Genomic DNA, 18,988 nt, shown 5'->3' on the forward strand with positions numbered 1-18,988 from the left:
AAGAGTCTTGACAACTTTAAACACAATGTTTGGCTCTATTATCAAGAGTAAAAGCACAAAGATGTGACATCTCCATTCAAACCGGCTGGGAATCTCTCACTCTCTGCAAATGTTACAAATGTGGTCTTGCTTTGTTTCATTTTTTGATATTTCTCCAGCCAATAAAAGCAAATGTAATTCAATGCTTGTATTTTAATCTAGGTATTAGGTAATCACAGGTGTGCTATATGTTGACAAAAATGTGTCATGTTTATTTTGCCTTCTTTTGCCCATACCATATGTGCAGCAATATCTGGTCGGTGCCCCCTAGCGCACCCACAAGTTGAACCTTGAAATGACATCCAGTAGCGGGAGACGGATCACCTGACAACATGTGGGGCTGGGCGTGCATGCGTCGCCCCGTGTTCGCGTGAATGTTGATGAGGGCATGCATCCATCATGTCTGTTCGGGATATCGGGGGGAGAAGTGGCAAAGATGGAAATAATAATCATAACAACAACAACAAAGCATATGTGGGATACATTTGTATTTCAGGTTCAGTACAGACAAAACACCAGGGTCCCAGAAGAAATGCAGTGGAATAGAAAAGCTTCAATGCAAATTGTGCCAAAGCCCCAGGGAGCCGAGTGGTGCTAAAAAAAGGCAGGTTGCCAAGTTGTCAAAAGAAAGTGTGGCATCAATTAATCAGGGTTGTAGTAGGAACAAGCGCCACTTGTACCTTTATGCGTCAACAAATGATTTAAATAATATGCAACATGACAAATCCAAATGTAGGTGACTGTAAGTAGGTGCAAATATTCATACAACAGTGTTAATGTAAACAAGTACTGTTTTTAGGTACTGCTTATTTGTACACAAACAACTGTATATAACATTTAGACATTCAAAGTTAAGTAGCATGTCCAGCAACTGACCTTGACTGTAACTTCTTCTGTTGTATACTGCTGAAAATGATATCCTGCACCACCAGCTCACAAGATCACAAGGGAGTCTTTCATTTCTACTCAAAAAAAACTCTAAAGCGCAGAAAATCAACCGCTCAACTCTTTATAAAATCATGTGTTGATACAATGCATGCGTATACTTGATTTACCTGAACGCACCCACACAACTGTTCTATAATTTTACAGTAAAGTGATGAAACCAGGTACATCGAGGACCATGTCACTGTACATGTGTGAGGCTGTGGTGCTGACAGGAGCACAGTGTGGAGGAAGGCGTGAATCTACAGAGGGTCATTCTGTCCAATGAGTTAGTGAACTTCGTCAATCCCTCACAGCCATGGCCCACGTTGAAGGCTGGAATGGGTCCATAAAATGTATGCAATGCTTGACTCGATGTGCAGAGGCTAAGGCATTTTTCTCTGAGGTGTGAAGGACATGTTATCACATTGTGTCGAGAGGATGCTTAGGATTCTGTTTGCACCCCTGTAAAGATATAGTTCATGTAGTGTAGTGAGTGAAGGGATATCATGTTGGCTTTAGATGCAATGAAGACGTACTGAAATTTGACTTAAGCAAAGCCTTTCGTTCAAATGTGGTCAAATGCCGGAGCATGTCGACACAGAACATATTTAAGTCCTTTAGTTTAGTCTAATGAATATTCACCAATAGTGACATTTCCGATTTGGTCATGAACGTCTCATCAGCAGGTGACTAATTTATATAAATGTTTGGTTTGAGGTGATTTGAAAGAAGGGAACAGCATGTTTCTCACTTCAATGTTAGCACCATGTTGACAATAGACATTTTGGTAGTTTGTCCTCCCCTTCAATAATGCCCAATACAAACAAAAAGTGTTTTATGATTTGCTTTTTTCCCGTTCACACGCTGAAGAACAAATTTAGTGGCAGTGCATACTCCATGTACTTCATGACAGCTGTTTGTGAGTTTGATTTTCTTCCCAGTGGAAAGATGAGGTGCCGAGCCTCCCTGCAGTGGCCCAAGCATCACTTTGTCCAAATGGAACCGTTGGTCATCATAAACAGGGGTCTGGGAGTCCCTAAGGATTGTTTTCTTTAAAGGGATTGACAATATTTCTTAGCATTTAACAGGTGTTTAGATCTCTGCATATTCATGTGCTGGCAGCTGGATTTGGCCCCAGGCCTGACGTGTCTATCCCTGCATTGGGGGAATACTTTTATGGGAGGCACATTAACTCGATCAATATTTGAATCTTTCGGGTCGCTAAACAAACACACCACAGAAACTAATGGAATTTCTTTGTGATGACGTCAACAAACTCTGTCCAAAACAACAACTTGACAGTATGCATTTACCCCGCTCCTGTCTCTGTGCTGTGATATGTGGAAGGCAATAACCCGGCGTCTGACCATGAGGCTGTCTTGAGTAAGGCTGACTCAGCTGTACTGCATGTGTGTATGGCAGCACTTCTATCACCCCCCCCCTCCCCTTCAAACCTCCAGTCCCCCGCCACCCTCTCCCCCCTCCCTACTCCTCTCCCTTTCTCCCACTCTACCTCTGCAGTAGCTCGTTTCGCCCTGTGCCGGCTGGAGACTCCGGCTTCCGTGCCTCTCCGCTGCTGCTTCAGCTTGATCATAGCATCTTCGTGCCTCTATCCCCCGACGTGACTCCCGGTGAAAGGGGGTACCGCCGTAACCAGCCAGCCTTCATGCTTGCTTGCCTGCCTAGCTGCAACTAACTGATGCTACCCTGCTTAATATTTGCCTTACCGGATGCTCATCGGACAACCCAAGAAGACAAAAATCGGATGCCGCGTTTTGTGTTATCATTTTTGCCAAGAAAGCTGCAAAGCCTGCACAGGAGAGGGAGAGCCCCATTCAAGAATTTCTCCTCGTTCATTGCTGGGACAGAGTGCAGAGGAGGAGAGAGGGAGGGTGCAGGACTTTAGCGGCGCAGTTAGGAGTCCCAGCCTGCTCTCACACACACATCCAGCGCTGCACAGGCTGCAACCTGCAAACTGGAAAAACTGACAAGAGAAAGAATTATTGACACAGAGCCAGAGAGATAGGAGGTGTCATGGCGCCAGCGGATAGCTCTGGTTCGAGTGTCTCTGGTCGGCTGCGATCCGGGGACCTACTTCATGCTGGCTTGGCATTGGCACTGTTACTGGGTGAGTATAACTTCAGTGCCTTTTTATGCTGCGCACCAACACACTATGGGACACTGACACGACTGTTTCGCTTTCCGCCAACCCAGACAACTACATATTACTAAAACACACTTAGAATCGGCTAACTTATCAGATTACTTGTTGCTTTGTGAACAGTCAAGGTTCGAAAACATGAACTTGGCTTGAAACGGGACGCAAATGCAAAACAGACCCCCTTGTCTTCAATGTCCACAGGAAGTCGAGTCAAAAACAAGTCGGGAAAGTATTAGTCCTCACATTCCAGAGTTTGCTCGGGATTTCAGATGCTTCGAGAATGGACAGTGTCTATTGTCAGAAAGAGTTTGACTGTAAGTGACGTGTGGTGGTGCAATGATGACTTGCTCAAATGGTCGAATGATTTCGCACACCCCACCTAAGAATTGCCCCACCAACATAGTGTGCAAGTTCTGATAAACACATTTTTGGTTAACTTTACTTACATGTGTGCACTTCCATCCATTGACTGTCTGTATGTGGGCTTCTTCTACCAATCCAACATGTAAGACTACATCCAGAAGTCATCAAATCAGCAGTGTATTGAAATCATTTATCTCAACTTGAGAATGGTGGCCGGACAGTGGCTTAAACAGGCGTCCATCTGGCTGTATCCCTGGGCTATACATTTCTCCCAGAGTGCCAACTCCAGTCACATCATTTAGGCCATCTCAGACAGGGAAGACGTCCAGATTACAAAACAAATCACTTTGCAAATGGCCTGGTGTGGTTTCTCGGCATACAGCATTTCATCTGTTCCCATTATGAGCCATTGAAAGCTGAAGCCTGTAGCATCAACTGTGGGCATTAGGTGGGGTATAAACCTCAACACTGTATGTAGAGTGACAAACAGTCAAATTCAACACTAACCACAGTCGGCAATGGAAATGAGTCACAAATTCACACTTTCTTTGACAGTGGGTGGAAGCAATGAAACTGAAGAGAACATCCAAAAAAAAAGAACAGGACATGTAGACTTAACCTTGTAGAGGAATCTTTTGGCTTTACCAATCGACCACACTTAGTTCCGTCCAAGGTCCACTTGAAACGCTCCACAGGCCTGTTGCTGCCGTCCAGTTGTCCTTGGAGGTCGTACTTGTCGAGTTGTAAACACTGTAAATACCTGTATAAGGAAGAGGAATATTCTTCCAACGTCCATGCTCGGACACTTGGGAAGCATCTCTCCTTTCTGTGTTAGAGAATCCAACATGGCAGTGCTCGGCGTTCAAAAGCGTTTCTTGCAGCTTAACCCTTTAGTACTGTCAATCCGATATCTGTGAACATACTCCTACGCAGTGTTTGAGTCTCTGCAGTTATAAAACCACTGTTATACTTTATGGTTCAGATGCTGCTATTGCCCACTCCAGGCTATTAACAACATGGATGGATAAAGTCCCTGCTCTGACTGATGCTTTTGTGTCCTTGAGTAAGATACTTTACCCACCTTGCCCATAAATGACTCTGGCTTATGAGTGAGGGAGTAATTGAATAAACAATGAGCAAACCGGCAAATTATAAGGGCTCCATTTTCGCAAACTATACAAATTTCGTACAGATATTATTGTACTTTACAGCTTGACAACTCATATACTGTAACTCGGATAAAACATCATTCCCTGTTCCTGGTTCAGACCTCCGAGGACAAACAGAACGCAGCATGTGCACCTGTGCGCTGAAGCCAGGTGCGTAGAGAAGAACAAGGACAATGGAAGAGGTCATGATTTACTAACTCTTTATTTATAGGGCACTATTTGCACTGTACTTGATATACTCTGATGACTCAACACAAGGTGTGTGCATTTTCATCTTTCATCACCTAATGCTGGCTCAACATTTGCGCTGTTGGAATTTTTCACTGCAGGGTAATACTTTTAGTAGATTATACACTGCCTTTTGATCATTATATGCATTTTTCAAGGTCATTTTTAAGCTCTGTCCAAAGAACCTCAAGGCCCCATGTGAGATAATAGATTTTAGAAAATAGAAGTATTTAATAATCAAAAAACCCAGTAAATGGGCCAGCATGTTATTCATGTTAGTGCAAACATTTAAATCTTGATGTTTGCAGTTGGGGTAGAGCAGCTGTTGTCAAACTTTTCACACCAAATATTGCTTAGGCCTAGATTAAGATTTATTGAGGACTAAATCAGAACAAAACAGGTTCTGAAGTAAACCGAAAATGGACAAAATTATTATCAAATGGGTACAACTAACCAGAAAAATACCTCATTAAATGCATTGCTAAAGTATAAATGGCATTAATGTATATCACATTTAAGTCTAAAATTACATTTAATCCTGAGTACCAGAAGCCCAAGTGCCAGTATGTATACAGTGTTGCCACAGATTCATTATAGATTCCTGATTACTCCTTTAAAAAGTAACTTCACTGATTACTATACTGATAACTTGATTTCAAAAGTAACTAGGTTAGATTGCAAGTTACTTTATTAGTTACATTCATCAGCTGCTGACGCCCCCTCCCCCGCCTCAAAATGCAAATAACCAGTTTTGCCAATACTCGTGTTATTGAAAGTGAATTTTAACATCAAGTATGCTTCCATAGATTCAAAACAGTGGCGTATTTCCACTTGTCTCCTCCTCTATTCTTGTCTACGAAGGAAGTACGCACATTTATGACAGAATAGAAAAGTAGTTTTAATCCTTCTAGTTTGGGAAAAGTTATGTGTTACATTACTCGTTACTGCACAAAGAAGTCAGATTAGATTAATGTTGCTAAGGAACTTGTTACTGGCATCACTGTTCATTTGCCACAGTTCGAAGGAGTATGAAATCATGTTCAGAGTGAGGTGACCCTGACTACATGGGATTACATTCAGGAGAAACTCTGAAAATCAGAATATTGTTAAAAAGTGCTTTCACTTCTGTTATTCAACTTAGACTGTGAAACTAATATATGATAGACTCACTACATGCAAAGTGAGATATAGCCTTTATTTGTTTGCTTGTAGAAACCCTAATTAAAAATCTCATAAAATTTAAATATTTTGAAAATGGACTGTAAGCAGAAATCATTAAAATTGTCACTCTGCATGTAATGAGTCTATATCATATATTCACATTTTAACACACAAAACTCGTTTTTGCTGGGGGGGTTTTAAATTGCGAAACTTGACCCTCTAATACACCTTATGTGTGATTTTGGTAGCTCTGTGATGAACAGAAGTTTGACAAAGCAAAGCAGCTTCCCCCGGAAAGATCAAAACAGTTGAGATTTTAACATTTCTCTGAGTTTTTAAATGGTCAGAATTGGTCAAAGGATGGCTGAGAAACATCCTGTTAAAGTCTTTAATCCGAGAACCAGGCTGTTTAAAAGCGATCGACAACATGCGGTGTTTCAAAACGTGTCAACAATGTTGTCATTGAAAATTGACTTGAAGCAGAGATATTTAGGCATTTGCCTCATCCCATAACATTAGTGTCTGTCCAGAGAGGAGAGAGGAGGAGAGAGTTGGAGAGAGGAGTTAATCAGAAAGGAGAGCGTTGCATGAAACCCCCGTTATCTCTGTTTAGCGTAGATTTCTCAGGAACCGAGGCACTTAGAATTAAACTGATTTCACCTACGGAGAGCTTTGAGTCTCACCATAGCATGGGTCCATAGCTACAACATAGAATACACTGTGGTGCTACAAATATCATGAAAAATGGTCTGGATTGTTGGCACTCTACAGCTAAATCCCCAAAACAGCGCAGCACTCAATGTGTTAAGTTGAATTACAGAAATAAATTAACTTTTGAACGATATTCTAATTTTCCTAGTTTCACCTGTAAGTGAATGACGTGGTTAAAACGTGATTAAAATTGCAAAATCAATAGCTAACATTTACATGATGTGACATTATATAGGGGCTGTTCATACCACTACCAAACAACGGTATACTGTATTGGCATTGGACACATGTGTCTTTTGGATGACAATACACATTGTGTAACTCTGGGCTCCTCTAAAAACTGTGGTAGAGGTAGTTTCATGTCTCAGCGGGAGGACGTTTTCAGCTGCTCGACTTTATGTGAACTGGACAGAACGAGAACTGTCACAGCATAGCCCCAGTCCGAACACTGGCTGACTCACAGTTGCTAAACACAAGGTTTTCAAGCTTCTCATATTTATATTTGCTCAAGTACATCATTTATACTTCTTCTTTTACTTAGAAAGCCACAACATCCAAGAGTTTTCAGGAAGTTGAAACATCTTCATCTGTCTTCTCACGCCGTATGTAAAAGTGCGTTTAAGGCACACAACGCCACTTTTACTGTTTCAAATTAGTTAATGTGACAGCAGATCAAGGGGGCGTGATAGTATTTAATAGTATTTTCTTTTGAAAGAAATTTTCATATTCATTGGGATGATTGAAATCGAGATGACTTATTTTACGTATTTCTGCTGCTACATGAGCTTTTTTTTTTATTATGAAGTCACAATTTACAGTCCTTGAGGTACAGAGTTGCAGCCACAGCAGAATCAAAACACCTACTCAGCTTAGCGATTTGGTCAAGTGAACATATCTGCCTTGTGTAAACGTATACAGCCAATGCACAACAGAATCATTGCTTTTGCAGCAAAATTACCTTCAACCATTGATATATGTAGGCTACTGTAGAATAACAGTATATTGTACAAGATTACTCTCTCTCTCTGCAACGTGAACATACTGTAGCTTTGTGCCCGGTGGGAATCGCTATGAAATGCCCATGAAAACGGAACAGCCAAAAGTAGGCCATTGGAGGTTATAGTAGAGAACGAACGAGCGAACAAACCAGCAGCTATGGCTTTTTGCTGCTAATGTGCTCTGCTCGATATTTATTCTCGTGCGACCGCATTTGTTAATTTTACTAATTAGCAGCGTTGTCCATTCACCTTGAAGAGGACACTGCACTTACAGCTGACCTCAACCTTCCTTCCCATTGGCATTTCATCTAATATCTCTTAAAATGGAACTTTATTGATCCACAAACTGCATGAAATTACCTGGTCATAGAAGTTAAATTACAATAAAAACAAGGTTAAAATACTAGTGAACAGAACATATACTAATTGTAGTAGTAGTAGTAGTAATAATAATAATAATAATAATAATAATAATAATAATAATAATAATAATAATAATAATAATAATAATAATAATAATAATAAGGTAGTCATAATATCTTTCTGTCTATTTGTCAGTCTATCTCTATCCAGTATCCAACTGTCCATCGCATTTTCTTTTAAGACCCTTTACGAGGTGACACTGTCTGCGAAGATTTCTCAAACGGTTCCACTGAAAATACATTAACCCTTTCATCTACTTGCCCTACTTGTAGAAAAACATACCTCACCTTGACAGACAACCAAGGACACGCGCACACACGCACACACACGCTCTTTGGAGCACACATAGCTACACAGATGTCTCACGTTCCATTAGTCCCGATTCAGATATTGATGTTTCCCAATTGGGCTGAAGAGACACTTGATAGTGGAGCTAAAAATATCATGGACTACACATGTACACAGAAATAAAATGGACACGCACGCACGTACCCATGGACCCACACTGATAGCCGCCGCTGCTGCTTCTGGGACCAGAGGAAATAGATGAATGGAGAAGTGGAGTGATAGTAGCGCGGGGGCGTACAACAAGGGAACAGGGGAGGTGTGAAGTTTATTTCTGGATTTGGAGGGGGACTTACTGGAAGGACTTGACCTCTGCTGATATGGGAGGTTTCTCTCACTACTTAGTAAAAGGCTGAACTTCACTAAATTGGCTTTGTACACTGCCTGACCAAAAAATAAATAAAAATGATGATCTGGGGCCGCTGCAGTTGGTCAGCAACGCTATATGTGCCCAGAAATGAGATCAGCTGACGACCTGACACATCCTGAATGACCAGGTTAATCCATCAATGGATTTCTTCTTCCCTAATGGCAGAGGCTTATTCCAAGATGGAATTAATTGGGCACACATCGTGAAACAGTGGCTCAGGGAACATGAAACATCATTTTCAGATGGGATCTTTGAGACATGCTGGAGAAGGCTTGGTGCAGTGGGCAAACTTTCCCATAATCAAGAGCTTGGTGAAAAATGAAAGCAACACTGGATCTTTTGACATTGAAGAAGCTTATAGAAACAATGCCACAGAGAATGTGTGCTGTAAAGCTAAAGGCGGTCCAACATATATAAAATATTAGAGCATGTGACCTTTACGGGGTTTTATTCCTCCTTTATAGTATTCCTCCTTGTTTCAGCAAGTCTCTTCACCTGATCATATATGATCATGCTCAAAATACAGTATTATACTGCTTGCTATTAAAGGTAATAAGGTTTAGCCTTATTTAAACTTCTTCACTCAGCTTTATGGCAACATTGGCATTTTGTGTGAACAAAATTGACCACAACATTAATAAATAGTATTACTATTGACTATAGGGCTGGGTACCATTAGCAAGGCAAAACAATAGCAAAAGCAAAATAATAGCGGTATGGAATCGAAAAATGTTGACTGGTACGACTGCTATGGAAAAATAAAAGTATGGATGTTTTGATGCCTGTTGGGTCCAGGGACAGCATTAAAGGAAGTTACTTGTTTATTCAGATCAAATAAATGAATAGTCTTTTATGGAATAAATATATTTTTTGGTTCTAGATTTAATATAGAAACAAGTATTGTTCTCTGACTTCTACAAATAATATATTATACACGTAGCATCAGCATATTGCAGCAACGTTACACTGAGTGTGTATAGCTGTGTTGGTTATTTTCCAATAGTGTCAGATAGGGTCATCTTTTCTATTTAGCTGAAATTTGATTCAACATTTGGCCGACAGCTTTGGATCCTGCAACCCAACGCTTCAGATCTACCCGTGTATTTAGTTAGTGTCTCAGCAGAGCACAGTTTGAAAGCACCATCAGGAACAATCCGGAAATGTGTGCAAAGTAAAATGCTAAATGTGAAACAAAAGAAGAGCAGGGAGGATGATGAACATAAATGGATACTAATAATAAAGGAGGGTTTAAGTGCTCAAATATGCCAAAAAGTCCCATAAAATATCAAAGGTAGATTTAAGTACACTGTAAAATCAATGTAAAAGTGTGGCCATAGTTGTTCTTTTGTGTTTGATCTTGTGAACAGTATTACAGTACAGAAGACTGGTTTATAGGCCAAGTGTGTGTTAATAAGCTGAAGAACCTATATAGTGACAACCATCTGCTTCACCTTTGGGCATGAGGCAGGGTGCACACTTAAAGGTGGATATGATCTGACTGTTTTTTATTGATTGTTTTTAATTAAATGCACTTGTTCCTTATGATTTTTATTTTTTTTTATAGAATTTATACACTTAAATTGTATGTTTTTATTCCGGGTTTTAACCTTTTTTATTGTTGATTGTTTTATGGTTTTATTTTTGTACACAATTGTGCTTTCTGTGTTGGAAAACATGTGATACAAGTTCAAGTGGATTGGATGTGTTTTGTATATTCATTTGTCTACTACAATGACAGGTAAATTAGTGATGGGATTTATGGCACTGTTGTTTGTCGAGATAACTCAGTATCAGAGAACAAATTGCTTAAGGGCACATTTTTATGAAAATGTGTAAAAGAATCTAAATGAAACTTAACAGACCCTCAGACAACTCTCTTGATCACCAGTGCGCTCTCCAGTAGTCGCTTTATGGAATCCCAAAGAGTCTTAATCTTAATTTTGGTATGAGATTCCTTAGTTGGGTTAAAATATCTGCATTGCTGTTCTCCCTCCACAGCCAATGGTCATCCACTGCCCGGACACGGTTTGCACCATGTAAAAGTGTAATGTGACCCTGAGCAGATCAGTGTGGGATGTGCTTTTAAAAATAGGTCCCAAGTGTGTGACACTTACACCAGCTGTAAGTTCAAAACAGCAGCCGAACCCACAGGCCTGCAACAGGAGCCCCTCGCGTGACTCCCTGTCCAGCAACAAGCTCAGAGTGAACTGGACTTGGCTTTGACTTTGAAATAGTTCCTGCAAATACTGCTCAAGTTCACATTCTGAGGCACTTTTACAACTGGGAATTATGTATGTATTTGAAATCGTGTCAACAATTTGCAGGGTCTAGACAAATAATACAAACGGTTGATTTCTAAGTGGAATTGATATGTTCAGACCATGTCTTTATTTTATTTTATTATTTATTATTTTTTTTATTTATTTCATTCATTTAAAAAATGCAACAACAGCATTTAGCATGAATGAAAAGGAGCAGAAAGATGTAAAAACTCATTTAAAGTTCATTTAAATGTTAAACTCTCTTTTTCTTTTCTTTTTCTTCCATGACATCAAAACACAAAATACATAAAGTTGATCTGCTACTCTGCAGTGTCATATTTTTGTAACATTGATAATTTTACATATTTCATAAACACATCAATGGAATTAGATTTTTTCACTTTACAATCAAGACTGTTCCACAGAGTGACTCCTTTGTTTCCTTTGCTGCCGATTGAAACCTGGGTTTTGTAAAAATCTCAGTACCTTTTAGTTCTTATCTGCTATTTCTCTTGTTGAATCTGCTTTGTAAATTGTTTGGTAAACATTCCAGATGAGCTCTATACATGGTTTTTAAAAGATTAAACTCTACTAATTCACAGAATTTCAGTGTTTTTAGTTAGTATGAATAAACGATTGGTGTGGTCTCTGTATCCACTTCCACTGGCGACTCTAATTGCTCTTTTCTGTAACAAAAAAATTGGATTAATGTATGTTTTGCAGGCACTTCCCCACACTTCAATGCAATAGGTCAGATATGGAACAGTCAATGAGTTATACAACAAAAACAATGCATTCTTATTGAGAGAATCTTTGACTTTATACAGCACAGCTATTATTTGGGATACCTTTACTTTGACATTATCAATTTAATTGTTGAATTGCCTTGATTTTGAACTTGGAATCATGATGTTTTGCAAACTTAAAGGGAGATGCAAGTTGTCATTTTTATACTCACTACTGCCACCTCAGGTCTTACGAGTAACTGCAGATTCTATATTAAGCTCGTGCATGACGGCACTGCGGACACGAAGTAACAACTTTTTGAGTGACAGTGCAGGATTTTAGAGGCAATTGTGGTGAACAGGTCTGAGCTCATTCTACACATTAGAACATTCCTGGAACATGTAGGGGGAGTAAAATACACCATTTTACATTGTTTAAACTCTTGTCTAGTGCCTTTAAAGGACCTATACCTAACATTGTTTCCTTTTGGTAGGGAAACATTATTTTTGCCCCATAAAACATTTTGTATAAGTAGCAATTTGTGAACAAAAAAAACAAAAAACAAGCCTGATGGGTGAAGTTTGCATTGTATTATGATTTATTGATGTTGTGTATTGTCAACTCAAACAGTCAATATATGACTAAAAGGGTCGTACTATTACATCACATATTGACTCAGTTTAACCAGTGGCATGCTTCCATTCCTATCCTCCTGAATGCCCTCCTGCAACGCATTCATTTCAAGAGTTTGGGGAGGATTTTTTCAAAAGCAAAGCCCATAATGATGAGTATGAATGATGAGTTAGGTGTTAGGAAGTTGACTGAATGCATCTTGGTGTGAATATGTTCGACCCCGTGCCATCACTCAAATGTCCTTCTAAAACAGTGCTCAATATAACAATAATGGCCCTCCTAGGCAGCACAGTAATAACTGGATGGGGATAACATAGCACAGTGATAATGATGGATAATGAGTTTTACAGCCCTGTTTCCATAGTACTTCCAAGAAAACACTTAGGCTGTTTCCTTGTCACCTACAGTTTTCATATCACCATATGTCCATCATACAAGCAACCAAGTGCAACCATTTTAAATAATGTGCACATTAAGACAATACTGCTCCTAAATGGCCCTATTTTTCCATGCTCTTTCAGGTATCTGGAGTGTTGGTGGATTGGAAGTCTCCACTGGAAAAGTCTCCAAGTTGGTAGCAATGAATGGCTCCACGGTGCTGCTGCCCTGCACCTATGCCTCCTGCATCGGCATCAAGAACCTCTACTTCAACTGGACCAAAAACGGAACCACGGTCCTGCACGTCTTCATCAGTGACACATGGGAAAAGAGTGTGAAAGTAACATGAAAATCTCCTGCTGTTTGTCTTTGTAGCTCTGTGAGGCGGTGATCCCGATAGAGGGAGTGCAACCCAAAGTGGACGTGTACCATGAGCGTGTGGAGTTTGTGGGCTCTAACAAAGGCAACATCTCCATCCTCCTGTGGAACATCACTTTCGATGACGCCGGAGACTATGTCTGCTTCGCCAGGAACCCCAAGGAGAAGTTTCGCAACCACAGCGCGATCTTTACGCTGGAAGTGGTGGAGCAATGTATGTAGCTTTGACTTTTCGGTGAATTTAGGCTGCAGGTGAAAGAACAGTTCATGTTGAATTAATTTTATTGAACAGCTAAACTAAGCAGAAAAACAAAGTTGAATTTAAGATGATCATGGCTAAACGCTGACTTTTTGACAGCCACTTGATTCTATGGAAAGACAATCTCAAAAAAGCAAAAAGGACTCTCAAAAAGGACATTACGCAACTCGATAAAGTCATGGAGCTCAACTATGAAACAGAAACTTTGGCTTACAACATTGTTAAACTACATCTCTGTCGGTGTGGCGCCACAGTTTGAAAATCTAAACTGAACTAAACCACTTTGGAGCTCTCAGTATAAAGCAAATGCACTGTCCATCATCCTGACGTACATTCTGAACTGTGCTATTCTGTTTCAGTGACGGAGGTGGACAACACCCTGACAGTGATTATTGTGTCGGTGCTGGGTGGAGTGATTGGCTTAGTGATCCTCATCATGGTGATAAAGGCTTTGGTGGTTCGCTTCCTGTGCAAAGGCGATGAGAAGAAGTAAGTCAGCCGCTCACAATTGTATTTCAACGTTGAAATCTTGTTGTTGCATCATAGTGTTGTTTAAATGCCCAGATAATGACACAGAGACACCGACACATACAGGTATGCCTGATGTTTTACTCACAGTAAGCAGTTCTGATGAAAAGGCTTGTGCTTGTTTTTTGACTAACTTGACACTGCTTGGGAAATTGGGGGATGTTTTGGTGGCACCATGACATACACAGTGTTTTAACTTAATTGTGCCAAAATCAGGGCCTTAAATGTCATTAGAAACCATTGAGTTGGATTCAGTCTAAATTTCCTGGGAAATTTTGGCATTGCTCAACATTGTTTTCTGTAGAGGTTCATTAAGACCTAATTACTCTTGTTTTGGCTCAAAAGTTGCCCCTTTTGTAAAATTCTCATTCTTCTGTTTGATGATATGTTTGCAAATCTTAAGAAATCAATCAAACTTTCTTTATAAAGCACTTTTCATACACAGGTGCTTTACAGATTCAAATATTTTCAAACATTCTCACCCAGAACCCCCAAAATAATAATATACTATTGTGTACTCCTCTGTGGCATTAAAATATAGTATTACAGTAGTATAGTATAGTATTAAAAAGCATTCAATTTGACTTGCATAATCCCTGCTACACATATCGCTGTAAGCAAAAATGGAATTGATAATTGAACCCTTAAATTTCCGCACCACATTACATTTGCATGTGCATATTTTGTGCATATAGTCATGTCGTCATTTATTTATTTGATGATATATTAGTAAAAGCTCAAATTCAGCTGAAATTGCTATTGACCCCCATTATACTTTCCCCTGGAGTTTCCAAGATTATTGTACTGTTCATTAAAGGAACAGGCCACCGTTTTTCCATACTGAGATATGTTCTTACCTGAGCTTAGATGAGTTGATACGTACCTGTCTGGTCTTTGTGCATGCCCTCAGTCACACAAAACGACCAAAGATGTTGTTAGCATAGCCTCTCCCAGCATATTCCTATAGCTCCAAACGGGGTGAAGTTGGAAGCGACCAAGCTCTTCCACGGGCACAAACAACGACCAGACAGGTACGCATCAACTCGTCTAAGCTCAGGTAAGAACATATCTTAGTTTGGAACAACAGTGGCCTGTTCCTTTAAGTAAAATACTCACAATCCTGCTGCTAACCGGGCATTGAACGATGGGTGAAATGCTTCTATGGAGACAAAAAAGTATCCCTTGTGAGTAACCTTTCCTGCCCTCTCTGTCTGTGTCTGCAGTAAAGAGTGCCTGGTGAGCTCGGGCAACGACAACACGGAGAATGGACTTTCGGGAGCCAAAGGTGAAAAACAAGGGACACCAAAGGCATGAGCCAGTGCAGAGCCCAGCACGGCTGTATGATTGTATACTGTATATATGTTAGACAAATGTACAATGCAGTTAACGGAGGACTGTTTTATCTAGCGGCTAACAAATACGACATGTGAATATTTATTTATTTTGAATCATGCTTAAAGTGTAATATGTGCGGAGGCTGGATCACTTTAACACATAGGGGCCCATTTGCTGCTAGACAGTCCCGTAATGCTAGTGCTGTCAACAGACCGCACTATGTTTAATTGTCACCGACCACGTCTAGTTGGTGTTAGATGTGAACCCAAATAAAGCCTTGAGTGGAGAAGTAAACATTTTGATGCCATAATGGATTGCCATAATCTCTGAACTGCCATATTATCGACTGAGAAACAGCACGAACTGCTTTGAAGCTTTCACTTTTGACTGCAATTAAAAAGACATTTGCATACAGCTGTTTTTACAGTAAAACATAAGAACGATTTTAACCATTTCTATTCCCAACTAGAATTTACTAATAGTTACATTTGTACTCATTATACATAAATAAAAAATATTGCTAACTTAGATAGCACTTACCTTTTGTCTAGTCCTGGCCACACATACTGCCAAGCCAGTCTAAAGGATTTACATGTTTACTAATGGGGTCATTTTACAAATATGGTGGAAGTTGGGTTCCTAAAAGTCGCTGATGGCAGCTGGGCTTACAAATGTGGCTAAATGATCCAGCCCTGCACAGTTTTTGATTGCTTTAGAAAAAACACAGGTGCCTGTTTTGCTTTTGCGCCTTCTGCTGGTGGGAGGATAAAAACACAAGAGAAATGTACAAAAAAAAGAGATAATAACCTGAACCCTTAAAGACAATCCCCAGACTCCCCAGCTCTCTATAGAAAGGAATGAATTTAACCATGCTGCTTCTGACTAATAACCAATGCATCTTAGCATGTGCACATTTTATATAAGTCCATGTCAGAATATTTTCTCTAGTACCACAATGCCAATAGACACATGCCTGTATGTCCTCATTAGGGCATGTACTACCATGCACTCCTCACTCCTGCATTGGGCGAATGGAACACAGCTTAGAAACACACCCTTTAACTCTTTCCCTTTCACATTTTAGACCATGAGATATTTGACAGTACATCAAGTCCACTGCTAATTTGAACAATTGGTTATAGCAACGCATGGATATCCAGCTGCCATTTCTCCACTCAGATGATACTGTTACAGAACACTTCAATAGAATGTCAGTATTTACATCAAGTTTATATATCTGAAGAGTCTGTTTCAAACTAATCGCTGGATATGAATGTGGCAAAAGGCTTACCTCTTCAGTTGATCACGCCACTTTTGCCAAATGTACCTTGTGTTAATTATCACTTTAATTTACGACCATGTCCTGCAAATGAGACAGTATTTTATGTATTTTTTTCATTGGGACTAACTGTCCCTGAATGTGACTCTGGTACGGTGACCTGTCATGCACTCACATAGCTGGGATGGCTCCAACAACTGGAAGCTTCCCACCAACACTCACATGCCACATACTAGTTATATATACACATGAAGATATACATACGTATGTATATTGGTCCTGGATACAGCACTTTACATTGGCCATCACTGAGATTGTGTCTTTTGAATTGGTTACCATTTGAAGCCATGACAGATTCTTTACCAAGTTAGCACAGGTATGTGTCACCATCACTTACCTTAACACTCTTCCGAACAAGAGCTCTCACATTGTTTATTTTTGTACCAGATCAGCCTACTGCTCTAATACTGGAGTGCATTTCCTCTCCTGCTTTCAATGGAAGCAATAAGACATACTATTATGCAATAACCTGTTTTATGGCACTTTATACATGTGTGTGGACTGGCTCTGTCCACTGTGATAGTATTTATAGTATTATGTTGAACACAGACTTGTCTTGTGCAACAGTTTTTCTATTCAGTTGAAGTAACACCCAAAACCATTTCAGGTTTATTAACATTAATAGGTTCAAATTTACTTTAACAGATGTTGGGAAAATAAGAAGATACGAGTGATGTTACTCCATATGTACTGACTTAGTGCATATGCACATTGTTTGGGTGAAGAACAGGGCTTGTCTGTACGCTGTCAGTTGTTGTTGTTGTAGTGCAGTCAGTGCCTCGTGATAAAACAGTCGGAGGGAAGCTGATCTCAAACACAGGGATTTCTGAGTTTGTCTATCCATGTTATTCCTCTGTAATGAGGGCACATATCCAAAGTCTTCCTTTATAGAAAAGCAATATGGTGGAGTGGGTCTGTCTGGGTGCATTTGACTCGGAAGTTCACACACCTGTATCATTCTGTTTAGAGTCTGGAGGGTGTTCAGTTGAAACCTTCAAACGTGTCTTTGGTGTGGAGGGAATGATTCTCTCACACTGGTCTATTGGGTCATGTTTCATGGTCAGGGAAAGCACAACATCAGTCCAGAGTCCTTAGGCTGGGTACAAGTATATTATTATTTTATTATTATTTAGGGGCAACATTTATTTTCATTTAACTCAGCTTGTTGTTTGTTACCTCCATGTGAAGTGTTGAACTCATCATGTACCGTGAGATCGTATTGCTACATGGGTCCTTGGTGGTCAAACTGTTTGCAGTGATTGCTGCAGTACTGAGTCTGCTCTGTCTCCTCTGCAGTGGTGCAATACAGCAAAGAAAAAAAAAATACTACTGCCACCTAGTGGCATAGATACTGCACTCACCCACACTGAAAAAAATACTACAAAGCACTGGGACATAAAATATTTGTGAATCATTTAGATGCAGCACAAAATTAATGCTAGAACTATAAAGCTTTTGCCAATTGTATTAAACATATTTTGTATATGGCATCATGCTTGCAATGTTAAGATGTTCTAATGCTCAAAATGAATCATTTCCAGCTGAAGTAATTGTACTTATATGTGTAATTGTACATTTGTAGCTGACATTTTGATGCAACATTCATTTGGAAAAAAAGAAGAAAAGAAATACTAATTTTGATCAATGCTAATAATATAAGAGTAATTTCAGAAAACAATTATTGGAGAATCAATTGACCTTAGAGCTAGACGTTTTTACTGCCAGAGCGGCTGAAACTCATACTGCCAATCCAAGAGTCTCATGTCTGCTGGTCCTATACTCACCTAACAGTCATTATTACTACTGCACCAAGATATAGACCTATAATAAACAACTCCTACCACACCATAGGCCGAGTAAACAATACAACTAAACACCATAGGCCGAGTAAACAATACAACTAAACACCATAGGCCGAGTAAACAATACAACTACACGCCATAGGCCAAGTAAACAATACAACTACACACCATAGGCCGAGTAAACAATACAACTACACACCATAGGCCGAGTAAACAATACAACTACACACCATAGGCCGAGTAAACAATACAACTACACACCATAGTCCGAGTAAACAATACAACACACCGTAAGCCTAGTAGCATACACCAGTGTTCAAGGGGGTACGCGAGCACATACCAGGGGCACTTAGATTTATCTGATGAAATGGTCAAATTAAACACAACACATTGTTTTACTCATAGTTAGGAGCTTAAGTTGATCACGTTCTTTAATACTTGACAACACCCTTGA

General features: G+C 39.8%; 1 protein-coding gene across 1 annotated transcript; it reads left to right on the plus strand.

Annotated features, from left to right (window-relative positions):
• Positions 1-2,473: 2,473 nt before the first annotated feature.
• LOC306976942 (sodium channel regulatory subunit beta-4-like) lies at positions 2,474-18,802 on the plus strand. The gene is made up of 5 exons (XM_079575072.1): positions 2,474-3,094; positions 13,037-13,188; positions 13,269-13,485; positions 13,890-14,019; positions 15,282-18,802. Exons 1-5 carry the CDS (start codon positions 3,001-3,003, stop codon positions 15,370-15,372), a joined length of 684 nt encoding a protein of 227 aa, XP_079431198.1. The 5' UTR covers positions 2,474-3,000; the 3' UTR covers positions 15,373-18,802.
• Positions 18,803-18,988: the final 186 nt, after the last annotated feature.

Source organism: Gobius niger (genome assembly GCF_951799975.1).
Source record: "Gobius niger genome assembly, chromosome: 1".
Lineage (NCBI taxonomy): Eukaryota > Metazoa > Chordata > Actinopteri > Gobiiformes > Gobiidae > Gobius > Gobius niger.

Coding starts and splice junctions, on each gene's coding strand:
- LOC306976942 (XM_079575072.1), top strand. CDS start 3,001: ATGGCGCCAGCGGATAGCTCTGGTTCGAGTGTCTCTGGTCGGCTGCGA. Junction 3,095..13,036: donor GGCATTGGCACTGTTACTGG/GTGAGTATAACT, acceptor ATGCTCTTTCAG/GTATCTGGAGTGTTGGTGGA. Junction 14,020..15,281: donor TGCAAAGGCGATGAGAAGAA/GTAAGTCAGCCG, acceptor CTGTGTCTGCAG/TAAAGAGTGCCTGGTGAGCT.